The sequence below is a fragment of the Sander vitreus genome, chromosome 19 (genome assembly GCF_031162955.1).
Source record: "Sander vitreus isolate 19-12246 chromosome 19, sanVit1, whole genome shotgun sequence".
Taxonomy (NCBI): Eukaryota; Metazoa; Chordata; class Actinopteri; order Perciformes; family Percidae; genus Sander; species Sander vitreus.
The window spans coordinates 11,244,035-11,263,980 of record NC_135873.1 but is presented as its reverse complement, the minus strand read 5'-3'; the positions used below and the strand labels follow the sequence as shown (position 1 = coordinate 11,263,980).

General features: G+C 38.3%; 1 protein-coding gene across 1 annotated transcript in view; it reads left to right on the top strand.

Annotated features, from left to right (window-relative positions):
- col25a1 (collagen type XXV alpha 1 chain) overlaps positions 1-13,363 on the top strand; it is a 143,887-nt gene extending 130,524 nt beyond the window's left edge. The window contains exons 21-36 of the mRNA XM_078276167.1: positions 347-391; positions 1,739-1,816; positions 2,470-2,493; positions 4,150-4,194; positions 4,343-4,387; positions 4,949-5,029; positions 5,122-5,184; positions 5,400-5,450; positions 7,719-7,745; positions 8,267-8,347; positions 9,025-9,060; positions 9,586-9,639; positions 9,754-9,807; positions 10,292-10,318; positions 11,268-11,321; positions 13,208-13,363. Of these exons, the coding sequence (XP_078132293.1) occupies positions 347-391; positions 1,739-1,816; positions 2,470-2,493; positions 4,150-4,194; positions 4,343-4,387; positions 4,949-5,029; positions 5,122-5,184; positions 5,400-5,450; positions 7,719-7,745; positions 8,267-8,347; positions 9,025-9,060; positions 9,586-9,639; positions 9,754-9,807; positions 10,292-10,318; positions 11,268-11,321; positions 13,208-13,363 (921 nt within the window). The remainder of the gene's footprint in view (positions 1-346; positions 392-1,738; positions 1,817-2,469; positions 2,494-4,149; positions 4,195-4,342; positions 4,388-4,948; positions 5,030-5,121; positions 5,185-5,399; positions 5,451-7,718; positions 7,746-8,266; positions 8,348-9,024; positions 9,061-9,585; positions 9,640-9,753; positions 9,808-10,291; positions 10,319-11,267; positions 11,322-13,207) is intronic.
- Positions 13,364-19,946: the final 6,583 nt, after the last annotated feature.

The window sequence follows — 19,946 nt, the reverse complement described above, 5'->3', positions numbered from 1 at the left end:
CCCACCAAATGAGAGAAAACAGATCTCAAAGCCGTTGCTCACCGTTTCACACCGTTCCGAGGAAACACGTCATTCAACACGGAAACCGTTTTGAGATTGAACATGCCCCAGGTCTCCACAATGCACAAATATGAATACAAAAAATGACATTTCAATTGGATGCTAGCATCCTTTTAAAATAATAGAAAAGTGAAAATGTCACATACAGTATGTGTCATACTATACTATACTATACTATACTATACAAAACATATTCCACACATTATATATATTGCCACAAAGGAGAATGTTTTAATAATAGTAATGGCAATTTTTTAAATCATTTTTGTTTGTCTTCTCACATCAGGGGGAGACTGGAGACAAAGGGGAGCAGGGATCATTTGGCCCAAAGGTAAGCAAGTTTATTAAAGAAGATAAATGCCTGTATTCACACCTTTCTTGGATGATTTCATGGTGTTGCGTGCTGGTAACTTTATAGACTTTAACTTTCCATGACATGCTGCACTACCTATTGATTACCACCAGGGGGTAGCAGTCACGCCTTAGCAGTTTTAGGAAAAGAGGCATTCTGATATTTTTTATGTCTCTGATGTTCTGTATAAATCGACTGTGCACAGGGGCGTTTCTAGGACTTGAGTAGATTCGGGGCTTAGCCCGGACCCACTTAAATAAACTGAATGCAATGCAAAACAGCGATTGGCTTGCCCAGCTTGTTAATGACCAGTGTATGTTCATTTTAGCTGCCCAGTTTGTAGATCTTAGTTAGATGACACCAACATTTGGCCTAATCATAACTGGCCTGCCAAGCCAAAGGCTAAGGTTTTGTTTCCAGATTTGTGTGGTGACTTATGATGGGAAAATTTTGAGCATTAAACACATTTCCTGCATTCAGGTGAATTTGTATGCACCTATTTCTATCTTTTTCTGAATCAATTTATGCTGGAAATATCTTTATGTAAAGGGAAACATAGATTATAATCCAAATATAAAAACATAATGGAATATATTGCAGTAAGGCTGTCAGGCATTCTGTATTGCTTTCAACTATTTATTCTCCTGTAGATCAACTTTTCTAATTATATCTGAGTCAGCACACATGTAGCCTAGGCATCATCTACTCTTCCCTGCTCTTTTGCATCTTTTGTTGAAGTAACCTCCTTAAATGTGCATATGACAATTATTCACCTCAATGATACATTAATTCATTTTAATTTATTAATAAACCCCTGGACTGTAATATTTCAGATGTTTGAGCAAGATTTCTTTGTACACATTCAAAATAAAACTCATCCCATCTCGTGATATTTTGAGAAAAATAAAGTTATAATAGGCTATTACAAGAATAAAGTCACTATATTTCAGAAAATAATCTACCTGATTTCTCTGCTGATACGGTAGATCTCAGACCTTCTGACAGACTCAGAGCCCCGTTTGAGACTCTGGTCTCTGAATGAGACAAAGTTTAGGGAAGAGGCTGTACGCTGCTCTACGTCGGAGGTGGAAGACCTATGTCTATTTTAACAGGCTGTATGCAGTATGTGCAAAGCCAAAGCACAATGAAATAAAAAAGGCTATTGTCCGGTTTCATATTTGTCAGTCAACTTTTCAAAATACATTCGGGGCTACAATCGAAACATTCGGGGCTGAAGCCCCGGCAAAATCAGCTGACGCCACGTCTGGCTGTGCAGTTTGAAAGAATGTGTGTTTAAATGTGTTCCTGGATGTCAATAATGTGCAGGGGCCACCTGGGCAGAAAGGAGACCAAGGAGCCACTGAAATCATCGACTACAATGGAAATATTCAGGAGGCTTTACAGGTCAGACAAGTGGTTACTCAACACGTCTCACTGCTTTCATCTTTGTTGCTTCACAAAGACCTCCATTACAAACTCTGGACTGTTTCCAACACTGTTTAGATGCTTTAAGAAATGATTTAATAAATTAGAAACTTTCAACATAATACCCACTTAGAACAGATAGTCAGATAGTGTTGTGGGCGGGACATTAAGTCAGACTCAGCGGTGAGTGAAACCGAAGCAGAGGGACAGACACAGAGCTGTAACGCAGCCAAAGTAGAGCACTTTTTAATAAATTAACTTTATCGGTTATCAGGCAAATAAAACACACATACAGATAATCTGCAAACTGCCAAAAAAACGGCCCGATAATCGACCAGGGCCGATAATCGGTCTGTCACTAGTATTTTGGCATGTTTTGTGTTTGAACTCCACTTTAACCATGCCTAACCAAAGTCCTATAAGAAAATGTATTGATTAAATTAAAGTGCAATACCTTATAAAAAATACCAAATGAACACTATTCCAGGTATTTCCTCTACATATATACAAGCTAACATACAATAAATAACTCATTTTATGCAGATATGTTCTGACACAAAGGTACCTTTCCTGTATGACCTCTGCAATCTTTTCTTTCACTTCCACATTACCACTTCTTTGGCCTACTGCAGAAGATTACCACTATTACAGTAACGGTAATTAGGCTCTGTGTATTCTTTGTATTGTGTCATCTCCATAAGTGATTCATATTCGTCCTCGCATGGGCCCAACCCAATCCCAACTCTGATTTGCACTTCTGTGTTGTTTTTGTGCCGCCTCACCCTGCAACATGTTTGCTTAACAATGAATGTAACACTACTCAGCACTGCATTCATGCTTTTGTGTGATCGACCCATCCAGGTGTCTGAGATGATGGTTGTCTCTGTAAATGTCAGTAAAACATCCTTTAAAACAACCTTGTGAGAAAATATTTGAAAAAAAGGGGTTTTCCAAAACTACACAGTCACACGTTAGGTCAGAATCATTCCATGATTTAATCGGAGATTTGTTTGGGAATATGCACCAAGCATAATATAGACTGATATGATAAGACCTTAATTTGGGTCCTGCTTTATTACCTAATCTAGTTTTAAGACCTTCATTGATTCAGTGTTTTACTTGTGTATTGCATTTGTTTAAATTATTATGTTCAATTCATGTGTAATGAAGCTTACGAGCAGCAAATCTGGAGCCAGGTAGTATTCCAGGATAGAAAATGCGTACACATTACAGACAAAGTGGAAGAAGGAAGTTAATGTCACTGATCATTGATTTCCCTGTCACCAGCCAAGTATTGCATTGACGTATATAAGCTAAGAAAGCTATGTATAAAATGTATTTTCCATGCAAAAAACGTCATGAATTTGAAATAGATGTTGTTCAAAGTGGACTAAGTTTTGGAAAACCCAACTTGGAACACAAATGATGTATCATTTGTGCCTGACTCTGTGACAGTGACACATTTTTAAGCAACATTATGTATGATTTTGGTTAGCAGGGTAGAAAATAAGCATGTTTCGCATATCACATTCTAAACTGACCAAAACTCAAATTTATTTGGATTATGTCCGTTAGCATGGTACGGAATTAGCAGGTTAAGTGTCACACATTCTAGCATCATTCTAGTGTTTAAGATACATATGCTAAGTTTAGCTAAGTATAGAATGTATTCTTCATGCAAAAAAACTGCATATATTTAAAATTGTTTGAAATGGACAAGTTTAAAGATCCTTCTTTTGTCTGTGAAGGTGGCACTAAAGTATGTATTCCAGAGTGATAAAAGCAACATTATGTATTAAGTTGATTAGCATTGTAGTAAACTAGCATGTTTCATTCAATACAAACTCAGTTTACTGTACATTAGAATGATCATTTTATTCATCTCTCATTCTGAAGCTTCCACTGTGATTGCAACAAATCACTGAATCTCTGTCAGTAACTGAATGTCTTACATCATTCCAAACATGATTGCTTCAAATTCAGTGAAAGTAATGTTTTAATTCCAACGTGATCATGAAAGAATCAACAATATGTAACTCACTCATCCATCAATAATGATAATTACTTATGTTGTAGCTAACATGTTTTTGATTTTGGCATGTCTTTCAGTTGCGCATCAGTAGTTCATAAGTGATTGCTAACATTGTTTGTGCTGTTTGCAAGTCATTTCATTGTGATGGTCAGTTCCATTGATGATGTAGTTCCTTGTATTCAAACAATAAGTTAATATCAAAATGATCAATCAAAAGTACATTTCTTCAGTTGAGTAGAAATGTAATTGAACCTCCTTGTGTGTCCGTCTCTCTGTTAAGGGTCCTCCTGGACCTATTGGGCCGATAGGACCCGAGGGTATGAAGGTAAACACATTGCAAATTGTGCTTCTGCTTAAGCAATCCCACCTACAATGTTGGATGTGCAAATCTCAACAAAAAAAATCAGGTGTACATCATATTGTACACCTGTATTTCTACTGTGTTTGTAAAATATTGTTGTTTCCTCTCCCAGGGGGATCGTGGTATGCCTGGTCTCCCTGGACTCGATGGTGAAAGAGTGAGTTCATCATGTATAATCATGTATATATGTAAATATTAGTTCAACTTTCAATTACTTCATGAAGAAAAAATACCTTTACTTAAATCCCTTTATATTAAGGATTATCTCAGAGGAATAAGCAGACCCAATGAATACTTAGAACCTTTTATAGATCTTACATCTTAGGTCTACACATGATAGGCGGCAAAACCGCTTTGTGCTGGCCGTTCCGTTGATTTCCTATGGGGACAGCAGTGCCACCCAACTATGCGCTGCGCTACCCCTGGCGTCACGCACCGCTCTGATTTGCCGCTTTGCGCTGCGCTCAAAGTTAAAATTATTTCAACTTTGAGCTAGTTGCCGCTGACCTTTCGAAAGCGCAACCAATGAGTTAACAGCTGTTGTTACCTAGCAACAGGAAATAGCTTCCTTGCCACCCACCATGACGAATACCTGCGCTGACCTTTGCTTTGCGCCTTACCTGGCTGTGCAGAGAGCAAATCGCTTATCGTGTGTTTATTACTATTTAAAAAATACATTTGCATAACAAAAATCTGAATAGTTTCCCTCCTCTCTCAGGGCTACAAAGGTTCCAAAGGTGACATGGGAATGCCTGGAGCCTCAGGGGAGAAAGGAGCAACTGGTTTACCTGGTCTACCCGTAAGAATTTACATACACACGCCTCTGAAAAAAAATCTTTCTTCACCCATCCTATTACACCACACATGTTTGATGAAGCTTTTTTCCCATAGGGTGTCAATGGGGTAAAAGGGGATAAGGGAGATACAGGTCTACCTGGTCCTCAAGGTTCTTCAGTAAGTCACACATTATTATGACTCAGCATAAAAATACTGATAATAATAATAAAGTAGTTGTATTAAAGATGCTTTTCATTGCAAACTTACATACAGTTGTGTTGTACTGTAAATGTAAACTGCAGTCCAACTATAATATATATTATTATTATTATTATTATTATTATTGTAGAATCATGATTTGGTGTTAAAATATCTGTTTTTAATATTTGCAGATCGTCGGCACTCCAGGGCCACCAGGGCCCCATGGACTCCCAGGACCCATGGTGAGTGTTTCCAAAAAGTCTCATCTATTGGCGATAATGCGTACTTGTCGTTTTTGGAACAAAACTTAATAAATCACATAATATAAAACTACAAATATAGATTTTATACATGTTATTCATGACCATACTTATAAAGTGTAAGCAATCTGACTTACTGATTGCAATGTAATGATGTGTGTCGGCACATTAAAGGGGTGGTTCAGAATTTTGGACATAGGACCTCATTTCCAAGTTAGCCAGTGTGTTATTTATCAGTGGAGACCGTTTTCAACACTTTTCATCCAGTCCTTCCAGTTGCAGAGTTCGCTGGTGCTAGGCTAGCGCAAGTCAACAGTATCTGCTAGCCTGCCACTAAAAAAAGTCTTACCCACTCCACAGTACACCCAAGGCAAATAAATTATAACGCCAGACTATCGATGTAAATGTCTGTGTTGATAGAATAATGTTAGAAATAAAACTATCCTTGCATCTCAATGATCGCATTACATTTTGAGGGACTAGTTTCTCAGCAGCGGCGGAATTTTACTTTGCTCCGGTTAGTAGTACTGCGCCGAAAAGTATACATAGAAGCGCACTACAGTCGGGACACCTAGTAGTAGCCTAGTACATTGGTATTGAAGCATTGGATTGGAAACTAAAGACTAGGCAACATGGTGATTCAGTGTGCATTTAGAAATTGTAAAAATAAACCAGGGATGGGCACCACAAATTTTCCACAAATTTCCATTGGGAGATCCAGAAAGGAACCAACTGTGGCTTCTTGCTGCTGGCTTGAACATCAAGGCCAAGACTCTACTCAAGTGGCAAATGTGTAGTGATAATTTTTGACCAGACGACTTTGAAAAACCCCGCTATCTAAAGGACCACAAGTCACTGACAACGAATGTGGTTCCATCCATTTTTCCAGATGCACCAACAGCTACTGATGAACAGCTAATAACATTTGTTAGGCTACTCTAGCTAATAAAGCTAGCCCCTTTCATAACGTTAACCTAGCTGCTACTGATAGATTGAGACTGACAACGTTAGTGGAGATAACGTTACAGTTCAATGCATTGTGGAGAGTGACAACCTTAGCTAACGGTATCGCTACACTCTTGGTAGATACCTGGCTGGGCTAACCGCTAACTTTAGGTAATTGCTGACAGAAAAGTCATGTAAGCTCGGACAGTTTACATGCAAATTGCAGCGGCAGGTAAATAAACTTGTGTGATTGGCATGGAAACCGGCTTTCTCAGTAGCCTAGGTAATATCACTCCGCCGCTGCTGTAGCCTATGCTACCAACTACAGGGAACAAAGTATAACTATTGCAATGCGTTATAAGGGTAGTTTTATTTCTAACATTATTCTATCAACAGACATTTACATCGATAATCTGGCGTTATAATTTATTTGCCTCGGGTGTACTGTGGAGTGGGTTTTTAGTGGCAGGCTAGCAGATACTGTTGACTTGCGCTAGCCTAGCACCAGCGAACTCTGCAACTGGAAGGACTGGATGAAAAGTGTTGAAAACGGTCTCCACTGATAAATAACACACTGGCTAACTTGGAAATGAGGTCCTATGTCCATAATTCTGAACCACCCCTTTAAACCACCTTGTGAACAAGCCCAACTAATTTAATTATCTGTGCTGCAGGAATGAACACACATTGAAACACATTAGACAGATCGATCCATTGATCACAGTAACAATGTATGCACAGTTTACAATCCAACAAGTCCCAGCTATGGTTAAACATGCGAGTTATAAATCCTCCCTTTGCATACCAACATCAGGTAAAACTAAGGTCTAATTGTATTCTCAGACAACGCAGCTTTCATTGCTAAAAAAAATTCAGAATATGTCTGTTTTTTCTACTGTATTAACCTCTGTGGGTCTTCAGACTCACAGTAAAGACAAGTCATCCAGCCAACAAACTGATGCTGTCAGTTACTGTACTGGTTGCATCTTCCAGCTGAATGTTTGTAGTCCAGTATAGTATAGTATAGTATAGTAGACCAGGTTGTATTCTGTGTAATGCCACAGCAGTGTTTACTTGTATAAAGTCACCTAGGAACAAAAAAAGAATGAAACACAGGGCTGAGGACTTGGCAATAATTGCCTGTGGGAAACGTTACAGTACTGCACCTGTTGTACTTGTTTACTGTGGTGTGGAGAAGAAGGAAAAGGAGGATAGATTAGTAGAAAAAATATATATATATTTTATTTATTTATTTATTTTTTACTATGAGACCAGCCACAAACTAATATTTTGCAATGTTTTCAGGGCCCCCATGGTTTCCCAGGACCAAAGGTAAATCTCAAAAGTCTTCACATGACAACTCACATTCAAGTCATTATGACTCCAAGACAGGCACTTTTTTAGTCGTCCTTCTCACTCTCTGGTGAGAATCAAGTGTGATTGTAATACCTTCCTATTAAATAGTTGTACATTTGTGTATGCAGTTGTGCTTCCTCAGACACCTCATTCAAAATTGAAATATGTATTAATCGTAGAAAAGAACAAGCGTCAGTTATTAGATTCTACTTTCTGTCACTGATGCATCTTCACTATTTCTTGTAGAAACGTGAAGCATTACTGCAGCAAGTGCTTTTCATAAAGTTGTAATTAGTCTTTTTGTCAGTTGCTGTAAAGCAGGACGAACCACAGGGGCGAGCCTAGAAGATGTTATTACATTTTTTTAACAGTCAACTTCATCAACAAGTACATCACCTCCGTCCAATATGACACCGATGAGACAGGCAGTGGTGCAATCACAGGGACAGAAACGGTGTCATTTTCTCCTTCTTCCCTTGTTTCCTTTGTTTGTTTAGGGGGAACCTGGTTTGCACGGTGTGAAGGGTATCCGAGGGGAACCAGGACACAAAGGGGACCGTGGACCACTGGGTCTCCCCGTGAGTACAGTCATGCATCTTGGGATATCTCCAACCACAAAGTCCTGTCCTTTATTTCCTCAGACATCCATAGAAATCTCTGATTTCTTATTGTGCATTTGTGCAATTGAGTGTATGTTCGTGTGTGTGTGTGTGTGTGCGTGCGTGCGTGCGTGCGTGTGTGTGTGTGTTCTTGTTTAACTATATTCGTGGGGTCCAAAAACCGGGAATACAGTATACTTGTGGGGTCCGTACAGCTTGATGAATGCTGGACCCAAGGGCTGTTTGAGGGTTAAGACTTGGTTGTAGGATTAGAATTAAGTTATGGTTAGGGTGAGGGTAAGGGTTAAGGTGAGGCATTTAGTTGTGATGGTTAAGGTTAGGGTAAGGGGCTAGGGAATGCATTATGTCAATGACGGGTCCCCACAAAGATAGTGAGACGCACTGTGTGTGTGTGTGTGTGTGTGTGTGTGTGTGTGTGTGTGTGTGTGTGTGTGTGTGTGTGTGTGTGTGTGTGGCCTTCTCCATTTTCTGTCCTCGTTTTCATTTGCCTGGGCTGACTATTTTGCCGAGCTCCCTGTAACACACAGTGTAATTTTAGTTGTTGTAAACCCTGCCATCAACCTGTCCTAATAACAGTGTTCATCTGGTACTAATCCCGCCTTGTTCATGTCACTCATACCTCCATAACCACGCAGGGAGCCTCCGGCTTGGACGGCAAGCCCGGAATTAGGGTGAGTGTAATTTGACCAAGAGGCTTCACCACCCAACTTCTGCCTACTTTTCTCCCTCTCATCCTCCATACAGTCCCAAACCTTCATTTCATTGTATCTCACTGTGACTGAAAAGAAAGTTCTATACACTTCTGTCGGATGATTACATCTTAGCTTAGGTCTCAGTAGTGGAGTTAATTCACACTGAGTTTAATTCTCAGCATAGCTACCATACAGAAAGCAGTAACAGCAGGCATTTCAAGGCTCTCGTTTTGTCCCGTGTTGCATTAACTCAGCATTAACACACACTCATACATTAACTGTGTCAGCAGTTGTAAATGTCCTTTGTGGCCAATGCATGTGTACTAGCAGCAGTTCTGTGTGCTGTTTGTAGTTCGAACCAGATGGGAATATTGTACAAATGTGGACACTAAACAATTTTTTTTAGCTTTCCATTTGTTATTTGTTTGGAAAATCAACTTTATTTTGAAATACCTGCTATAGTCCAATGATGTAAACTCACCATGGCAACACTACTTTTTGCAGGGCACGGATGGGCCTACGGGTCCAGCTGGTCCAGCTGGACCGAAGGGTGACATAGTAAGACACATTTGAATTTGACTTTAAATCTCTCTGATGTATCTATCTGAACTGTAATATGAGGTGTTTTTTGGGGTGTTTTATTTAATTGTAACACTGATTAATTTGTATTAGGGTGAGAGAGGAGCACCTGGCGAGCCAGGACCAAGGGGACCTTATGGACTGCCTGTAAGTTTGATGATCATGTTGAAGAAACATTATCTTTAATCAGGGATGAGTACAGATAAATGTGTGAGCTGAATTTAGCTTAAAGTGGATATTATTATGTCTTGAATTATTAGGATATGAAATTATTTGTGTGTGTGATTGGTTGGAGATGCTCCCTTATTCTGGTTTTGAGAGATTCTTATAGCCTGTCTATGTTCCACAGTCTTATCACCCTTAACTAGCTGGCACATTTCCCACATGTTAGAGTGGCACCATCTTTACTTTAAGTTGACTATTGTCCCTAAAACAGTAGCTTTTAGTGCTAGAAAGGTGAATAATGTCAGCTTTAAGCAGGAAAATAATTACCCCTATATTAAATCTGCACATTGCTGCTTACATTAACCCCATTTTTTAACAAGGTATGATCCAATGATGTAAATGTCAGCATTTGTTAAAGTCAGCTACTGTACATAATGATGATACAACTAATGTTCTTTATTTGCAGGGATCTGCTGGAACTCCAGGCTTGGATGTAAGTCTTTTAAACTTTGTTTGCTCAGTTTTCTCTGAAGGCAGAGAGAGGATAGTTCTTACTGTAGGTCTTAGCTTATAGGGGTGCTTGGCAAAAAAAAACTTTTAAATATAGAAATAAAACATAAAAATGTTTTTTTTTTTTTTATTATCATCAAAAACCAAGCTTAAGGAGATTTGACCTCTATCATCAGTATTAGCACCAGGTGTGGAGAACCACAAAGAAACCTAACCCACATGCTCAACTCATTGTATGCAACAGCTCAGTTTATCAGTTCATTTTAATCCCCATCCCACAAGTATCACATATATTCTTAATCTTATAAGTAACATTATGTAAATGAGCCTGTAATTCATCAAATATATACCAAAAGAAAATATTCTGTAGCTGAAGTTAGCACATTTCCACAATCCAACTGATTCAGTAATAGTGAGATAAGAATTCTACAAAGTGCACTTATCATAAATGACTATATCGCAGCATTTATATTACTTCTGCACTTTATATTCAACAGACACATATACTACATATAACAGTTTATTTTGTGTTTACTATGTGGTGCTCCACACCTGGTACTTATTAGCTAATCAGTGATGGTTAAGTAGTTTGTACTACTATACTATACTCAACCCTTTGACAAATATCAAAAATGCATTAAGCTTGAGTTTTTGTGTGTGCATATGTTGTTGCAATTGTTTGGAAAAGTGCTGTTTTTTTCCCTTTGTATGAACTTTTCTATATTTAAAAGCATATTGTACATAATATACACATTTTTGTTACACATCCCTCCACTTCCTCTTGGGGTCTATTTATTTTACTTTTCACCCTTTTTCAGCTCTTTTAGTTTGATCCTGATGTGTTTTCTTCAGCTTTGTCAGGACAAGAACACTCTCTCTCCTGTCTTTGCATAGTAAAGCCACAGTAATTAAGTGGAGTTGTACTTTTCCAGGGGTTGCCAGGCTTAAGGGGAGAGAAAGGCGACGTTGGGGAAAGAGGAGAAAAGGTAGATGTAGTTAGGATATAATGGCTTGTCAACCCCTTAACACATAACACAGGACTGATGTCAATGGACAGTGACAGGAAATATAGAGGTATTTTTTTTTATAAGTAAGTTTAGTTTTCTCCTAATCTTTAATTCACTGATCAAAGGTCGTGTATATGGTCGTTGCAAGGAATAGAGTGATTGAAAGGAATTTTGAATTAATATCTATTTTTGTTTATGCATCTTAATGAAATTCTTATATTGTTACAGACATAATAGGATTTCTCGAGATTAACACATCAAGCAGAATTTTAATTAAATAACTGGATAACCATACAGTGTTAAACATTCAATTCAATTCAATTTTATTTATAGTATCAAATCAAAACGAGTTATCTCAAGACACTTTACAGATACAGTATGTCTAGACCACACTCTATAATTTACAAAGACCCAACAATTTCGGTAATTCCCCCAGGAGCAAGCAGTTAGTGTGACAGTGGCGAGGAAAAACTCCCTTTAAGGAAGAAAACTCGGTGGTGAGAAAAACTTCCTTTAAGGGAGAAACATCGGCCAGACCCAGGCTCTTGGTAGGCGGTGTCTGATGGTGCCGGTTGGGGGTGTGATGAACAGTGGCAATAATATAAATACATAGATAAATATCCCTTGCATAAAATATGATACCTAGTCTTCTCAAATGTTTGTTCTCCACTTTTGAATGATTTGTCATCTCATTTCTCAAAAGTCACAAGTCAGATCTCATTCTGGGGCATCGGGGGGACAAAGTGATTTCAACATGTCAGACCACACAAGTCCATTGACAACAGGCTCTTAAAATACACATTAGTTTTATTTCTGTTGTTTCCATGCATGAACATACTTAAAACATGTCACTGCCATGACTTCTTAAGCCTGTTGATAACCTCTCCCTTGCTTGTGTATACAGTATATCTTTCAGTGCTTAATCTGTATGTTTCCACACTTACTAACACTTATAATGTGTTTCTTAGACGTTTGGTGTCTTTGAGAAACTGTATCCCATTCCTTAAAGATAAAACACAATTTGCGTTTAGCGTTCTCACGTCTCTGTGAATCTCTGTTGTATTTAGCAACCATTTTCCAACACCGAATAGATCCGAGCACTGCTCCTGTTCAACTGTCAACACTGAATTTGAACGATTATGGATGACAGAATTTGAATGACGATCAAGGAAAATGCTTCTTTTGCACTAAAATAGCACTTTTAATTGTGAGTTATGAGTACTGAATTTTAAAAACACAATACACTATAGTATAAATTGCTGAAAATGTATACCATTGAATGTAAAATTATGTATACAAAATGCACATCTCATCTTGTGATGGTCGGAAATGTACCTGTGGTAATACTTCTGTGAAGTGTAAAAGGAAAGTACTTCTCATATAATTTCTAATTTGTTATATCAGTCACTTCAGATAACATTTGATATCCTCTTTTTTTATTCAGTATTTTGTTATTCTCTCATGCATGTACTAAATAACATAAGAAGACTAACTCCAACCCAAATATGAAGGGATACAGTTTGGACTTTTTCAGTGTGTAGTAGATTTAATTCTGTCCTTGAGGAGGTTTTTTTCCCTGCTACTTCTTCTCATCCTTCGTGCCCTTGATACCCCTTTTGGCGCTTAGCTCTGTTTTTTTACTACTTCCTACTGTAATGTTCCCCTTTTTCCTTCTCTTCCTGTCCTAAGGAATGTTTTTTAGAATACCCAATACTGTCTGGTATCCCCTCCTATCTAACGTTGACCATGTGTCTTTCTCCTTTGTGAGCAATAGCCTCCCTTTTTAATCACTCCCCTCCTAATATCAGTGCTGTCCCAAATGTTCAAACAATGATGCTAACTTGACCAAAACGTTGTATCCGCAGGGGGAGAAGGGAAAGAAGGGCAAAAAAGGGCCTAAGGGCGAGAAAGGAGAACAGGGTGCCCCTGGATTAGATGCACCCTGCCCATTGGTATGTCCCAACTGTGAGCTGGCAATCGCCTCCCAGCCGCGTAGAGCAGTCGTCCCAAAACAAGGATGAGCGCCCTGTGGCTAAACAGATACCCAGCTTCCTCCAGACCATAGCAACCTGAAACACAGCTTCCACCAGACCATAGCAACCTGAAACATAGAGTCCTTTACTCTCCTGTAACACTGCAATACAGACACAAAAACATGCCATTAAATGCTGAAAAACATATAATTGGGCTGGATTGTGGTATCAGCGAGCTCACAGGGTAGCTCCTCCTTCACCCCCCTCTTGTGTCCGTTGTAGTGTACGGATGCAGGGGTTAAGGGTCATACACCTCTCTCCCAGTAACACTCCTAGGTCATCTTTGCAAACAGGGTTTCCGGGGATTTAAGGGTGAAAAGGGGGAACCAGGGCAGCCAGGTCTGGACGGGCTGGATGCCCCATGCCAATTGGTACAGTATTTCTCTTTTTCCTTCACCTCTAACCCATGCATGCCGCTCACTTTCAGTCATTACTGAAACAAAACCATGCATGACTTGAGAGCTTGACAGGCATGAACACACTTTATTTAAATCACAACTACATTTTCCATTTATGAATCGTTAAAAAATCAAAAACAAACACCATGCACCGACATGTACTTCATATACTAACTTCCTGACTGCAAGCAGCCTCTTTTAGATACCACACATAATTACAAGCGAAATACACATACACAAGAAACATACGATTATTGATATAATTGATACTTAAATCTATCCCTCTAACTAAATCCTTCCATTCCCTTGATTAAAACTGTAGAAAAAAAGTTCTGCTTAAATCCTCTTTCCTTCCTGGACTCGGTTACCTTTTAACCTGATGCTAACACAGACTCCTTTACTGATGCCCACGCTACCGACACATGGACCCTTCCTCTACTCTGTTAACTCCCCTTTTCCCCCTTCCTGTATTTGTACCAATTGGGCCAGACCATGACGACAACGGAAAAACAACTGGTTATTGCTCCAGACCTATTCAAGATGAGAAAATGAAAGATATTTTGTTCATGCTTTTTATGATGCTTTCTGCTCCTGAAACTGTGATGCATGACGTTCTTACACTATGGGTAGAAATGTTAATGGTAAAAGTATAAGAGAACTAATTAATAAGGACATAGTGATTGTATAAGCATACTGTATGTAGACATAGAAATGAGGTATAGTAGGTAAAAAAAAAACATTCATATATCACACGTGTCATTTCATTAAATTACATCTACACCAGCTGCAATAACTTTATTTTACGATAAACTCCCTGATTTTATTCTAGTGTCCCCAAATCCAGCTAGTGGGGCAACTATAATAAAATCAGAGAGCAAAAATTATCAACATATTGATGTGCATGAGCTTTATTTTGCTGTGTATTACGTGCATGTAATATTTCATATGATTTTATCATAACACTCAGAGGAAACATGTTATCAGAATTACTGTTGCAGACTTAGTGCCCCATTTTGAAAAAATGTATTCGGCCATACCCTTAATCTGTCCATCTGTTGGTACAGTAGTAACTGTAGGTTAAGTTCCTGTTACATTAAGATCCTATTAAAGAAGTCAGTTTCACACCAGGTGCAATAAGTCAGAGAAAGTTATGTTTGCATTCTGACTTTTCCTTCCCTAAACTAGACACCACGGCATCAGTATTCAGTATTTCAACATGGACACAATGATGCAAACACTGTCTTTAGCCTCAGTGGCTCCACATGCAACAAACTGTTTCAATTTTGAGGACTTGTTTCAACCTGTGAGACAGCAGTAAACTGCAAACAGGTTGCTCATGTTAACCAGTCAGTTGTAAAACCAAAATTAATAGTATAATTAATGGTCTAACTTGATCATTTTCTTGTGGTTTGATGCAAGTTGTGATGGTTTACTCAATGTGGCAGTTTGTCCTTGCCAGAATGTGGTTTAGCTATGATGTCTCAGTTAGGCAGGATGGGAGATGTTGTCCCTACCATCTCCCACAAGTTATTTGGGCTTATTAATTTGATGCTTCTGTTAACACCAAACATCCCATTCTCAGTCTCAGTCCTCATGGTTTTTTCCCCCCTGCTACTGTTCTCTAAACAGGGCCCAGATGGATTACCAATGCCTGGATGCTGGCAGAAGGTAGGACAAGTATATATTTGAGTAATATGACAGTAGGTCAGCTACACATTTTCAGAGTGACCAAAATATAAGGACCATATCTAAAATGCTTTAAAGGGACAGTAAAAAATTCCATTTGCATCCCTAATTTGCATCACTGTGTATGGAATAGGTTTGAAAAGGGGAATCAAAATCATAGTTTTGGACTGTGATTCAATTACTCTTTCCTGTGAAATTGACATAAAGTTCTCCTAATATTTTGTTCACTCCGTGTCAGTTCATTTTTTTCATGTGTTTCGGCTTCTCTATGTTTGCATGGGTTTTCTCTGTTAAATAAGTCATAACAACCTTCGACTGTTGTTCTCAGTGTCAAACCAGATTGTACAATTCAGTCATGAAACAATGAAAACATGTCCATCTTCATGTCATTCTTCTCTCTCCTGTGTTTTTCTTGCAGTGATCACTCTAACCTGAAACGCATGGAGTTTGTAAATAATGCTTCTTTTATGGTATTTATAGTTTTTTTAATGGAAAAAAAAAATGTCTAAAAGAAAAGAAGTCTATGTGTACAATGATACAAAAAGACATAACCGTCCCTAAGCTGCTTCTACTCACATCACCGTGTGGAAAAACAACCGTGTGTGTCCGCTCTCTCACATACACATCGTGGTGGAGCTCAGATCGTTGGCTGGCAGCAGAACTTGTCTCTGTAGTCTTTGCATGGCTCAGACTGACTGGAGCGTCGCAGCCCGGCCAGATTCACAGGGGGGTGAAAGGAGACGTTGGAAGGAAGAGGAGGAAGTGGAGGAAAGGGATCTGGACTGGCTCTCTAACACCAAACGCTAGGTGTTTTGTGTTGTTTGGTCTCAACAAGCTCATCGCCCATTCATGCAGCATTTTCAAAAGACAAAAAAAACAAAACAAAAAAAAAAACTGTGGCAAACAGAACATTGCACCCCTGACCCTGCAAAAGCATGAGTAGTATACTGAAACTATATTTATATGTATTGTACATACATGTCACTGTTTTGTGGTTGCATCATGGCTTCTGCAGAAAAGAAAAACAACACTAACATAAAAACAACAACAACCCCAGAGCTCTGAATAAGTAATTTCTGCTTTCCTTTAATCTTCCCAAGGGAGTCACGCCATGGCTGGTAGCCTGAAAATCCCCAGAAAGTAAAGCTGTTGATTATTGTTGCTTTATTGTGGTGATGCCTGCAGAGGGTATGATATCAGCAGGTTTTTCACTGTTGCACTCATGTGGCTCAGCGTCATCATCAGTCTGGTGCCTCCCACACACCCACACGTCTCCGGGCAAGAGGGGAGAACTTAGCAGGCTTGCTGCACTGTTAGGAAAACAAATCAGGCTCACGTGGATTTGAGATTGGACAAGCCTGCTCAGGACGCCCTCTGAGCACGGGAATGGATTCTGCAGGAGAGTTGCTAAGAGTCTCATTGATCTCCATCGAGATCAGCTGGAACATCTGCTTCTCCTAACGGGCAACGCTTCAAGATCTACTGAGAGCGTTAACAGAATGCAATCATGTTTTTTTTCTTTCTTCTTTTGGCTCTCATTCTTTAAAATTGTTAGTATTTTGTGTATAATAGCCTTTGGTGCCTCAAGCTTTTATTCATTCCTTTATCAGAAATGTACAACTTTATATCATATTTTGAATTATTGGAATGGTGTTTATTTCAGGAGGTTAAGCTTTGGTCAAGTTGTGGGAGTATTGAAAAGACACACATTGCGCACTGTTTTTCATACAAATCTTTTTTTTTTTTTACAAGATGTTGAAATAGCATGTAGGTTACAGCTTCACCTGAGCACAATTGACTGCCGATCTTACTCATGGTTTTGAAGAAGCTCTTTGTTTGTGCAAAAAAAACATTGTACTACTTGTTCATTCTGGACTTGATGTTAGTTGTACAGTGTTTTCAATTCACTGCATGAACACAATTTATTACTTATGGATTTCTTCAATGTTGAAAATAAGCATGGATCCCAGGAAGTGTATCAGAAGCGCTGTTTCCTGGTTGGAGTTCATTCAGCTCTAAATAAGATTAAGCCGAACATACAGTAGCTGGTATTTCAGATCAGAACAATCTCAGTTGTATTACACTGCTCTTTTACACCTCATGTATTGTCTTAAACATTTGGAAAACGTGTATTACAGTGCAAGAAAAGCTAATGTCGACAGACAATTAATTGGTCAACTTCCAGTATACACCACAGTTTAACTGATGGCCAGTTATGTCACATTCCATATCAGATGGAGCAATAGGTTTATTTACCACCGTATAGTTTATACATCTCTTCATATCTCTTATATTCTATTATATTGCCTTCTGACATAGTAGGTGCTATGCAAGGTGATACTCACAGTACTACTTTTCTTCAACATTAGAAATATGCATGAATGATTTACTGTAGGGGCAGATGTGAAACACCAACATTTTGTTGTGATGTAGCAGCAACCACAGGTGGATTCAAGAAGATGTATTGCCATATGGTTTCCGTTTGATTGTACAGTCCATCTCGTCGTTATAAAGAATGGATGCACATCTGTATAGATTATAATGGTGCTATCTGATAGTAGGTCAGCAAACAGTTCAGTTGATACGCTCTACCAGTGGCAAGAACTACACAACAGGTTTCTTTATTGTTGTTGGGGTTTTATGTATGTAACAACTTTTACGTTTTTTGTGCATATATTTGTGTATTTGTCTCTATATTTTAAGGGGTACATTATTTATTTTTCTATGATTTCTTAAATGAAGGCATTTTGGTTCTAAACAGCATTCCTTTCAGTTGTTTTGACTTTTGATGTCAGTTTCCGCTGCATCTCTCTTGATATTATGAAGGATTTTGGATCATCTGAAGGCATCACAGTTATGCAAATGGAACAGTGTGAAGTAGGGTGGTCATTTACAAAAAAAAACAGACCAGTGTGTTTTCACTGTGCATTTAATTCAGATGATATGCCTTACAATAGTTTGTCTGCTTTTATTTAATTTTGTGTGTCAAACTATGACAACAAAGTACTGATGGCCTGAATGTTGACAGGCCCAGCCAATGCAACGGCGTAAAGTTAAACATCACAGCTTTTTCTCACTCTTCCTCTTTTGTCTCTCTCTCTCTCTCTTTGCATTGAATGTAGTTTGATATATGTATAGTGGATTATTAATGTGCTGTTAAAATATGTGCTAATTTGACAAGAAGTGCAATTTATACTTTGGTTAATGTGTGTAGCATCAAATGCAGCTGACATATCACGTCATTGTGATCTCTATAGCTCCATTTGTTCAGTCATGCTACCCTGTATACCACTACCTGGAAAGAAAATGTTTATTCACCAGAAGACATAGAAACAAACATGGACCTTTCATTAAATCTCCATTTTTGATTGGTTTAAATATTTCCTCAAATACTGTCCCTTCACTCATGTTTTAAAATGTAATTTCCATTTATTTACTACATTTTTGCAATGTGTTTTTTTTATTTGTGTTTTCATTTCTAGCCGTTGTTACAGTATTTGTTCTAACAAGTTGTAGCATGTGCAGCTAATTTTTTAATAGATTTTTTTTTAATTTGATTGATTTTTGTTTGTTTGATTGTTGTGTTTCCTTGTTAACAATTCAAAGTTAGTTTATACAGCTTTTAGCAGAAGTGCCAAAATATTTCAAACATTTATTTCCATATCAGTATTAGCAGAGCTGGTGAGAGGCTCAAAATGACTCACTGATCAGCCTTATCGTTGTATTCAACATTTTTGCAAAAATGCGCTGAGTCAAGTTTTTCTCTGAAGAAACGGTAGCATACACCCATGAGCAACACTTCACTCACCAAAACCTTTCAGATTAAAAGTGCTGGTCTAGGATAACTGACAAAGTCACATCTATCTGCATTATGCAAAAAGACCCTTGTTTCTTATCAGAAACTCTTCAGATCTGAACCCTCCAATACACCACAGCCTTACTGGAATAAGTAGATTGTCACATACTCTCCCAAAATGCTAAGCAAAATCCACGTTGTTGCTTTGAGCTAAAACTGCATTTTTTTGGTTGTAAATGTTCAGTTTTTTTGTTCTGTGTTTGTACTCATTTTTACCCACTTGATTGACATTTCTTTAAAGACCCTACTATATTTCAAGATGACATTTCATATGACTGTACTGTTGGAGCCAAATAAACACAGTCTTTCAAATACATCAAACAATAGACTTGCCTTTATTGGTAGTCCTCAATATTCCATTCAGTGTCTTGGATCACTGACTATTATGTTCTTGAATAACTGCAACTAATAGCCAGAAAATAATGTATGTACACTTAAAGCCTGCATTTTTAACCCAAATGAATATAAACTATAAAGGAAATGTATCAAGTATTGCAAAAATGGCTACCTTTTATTAATGCTAACCTTTACTAAAATGCCTTACATTTCAAATGTAAATGTACCTAAAGTATGAAAAGTAAAATAATCTGTTTTGCTGCAGGATGGCTCCTGTCAGTGTTATATAATCACC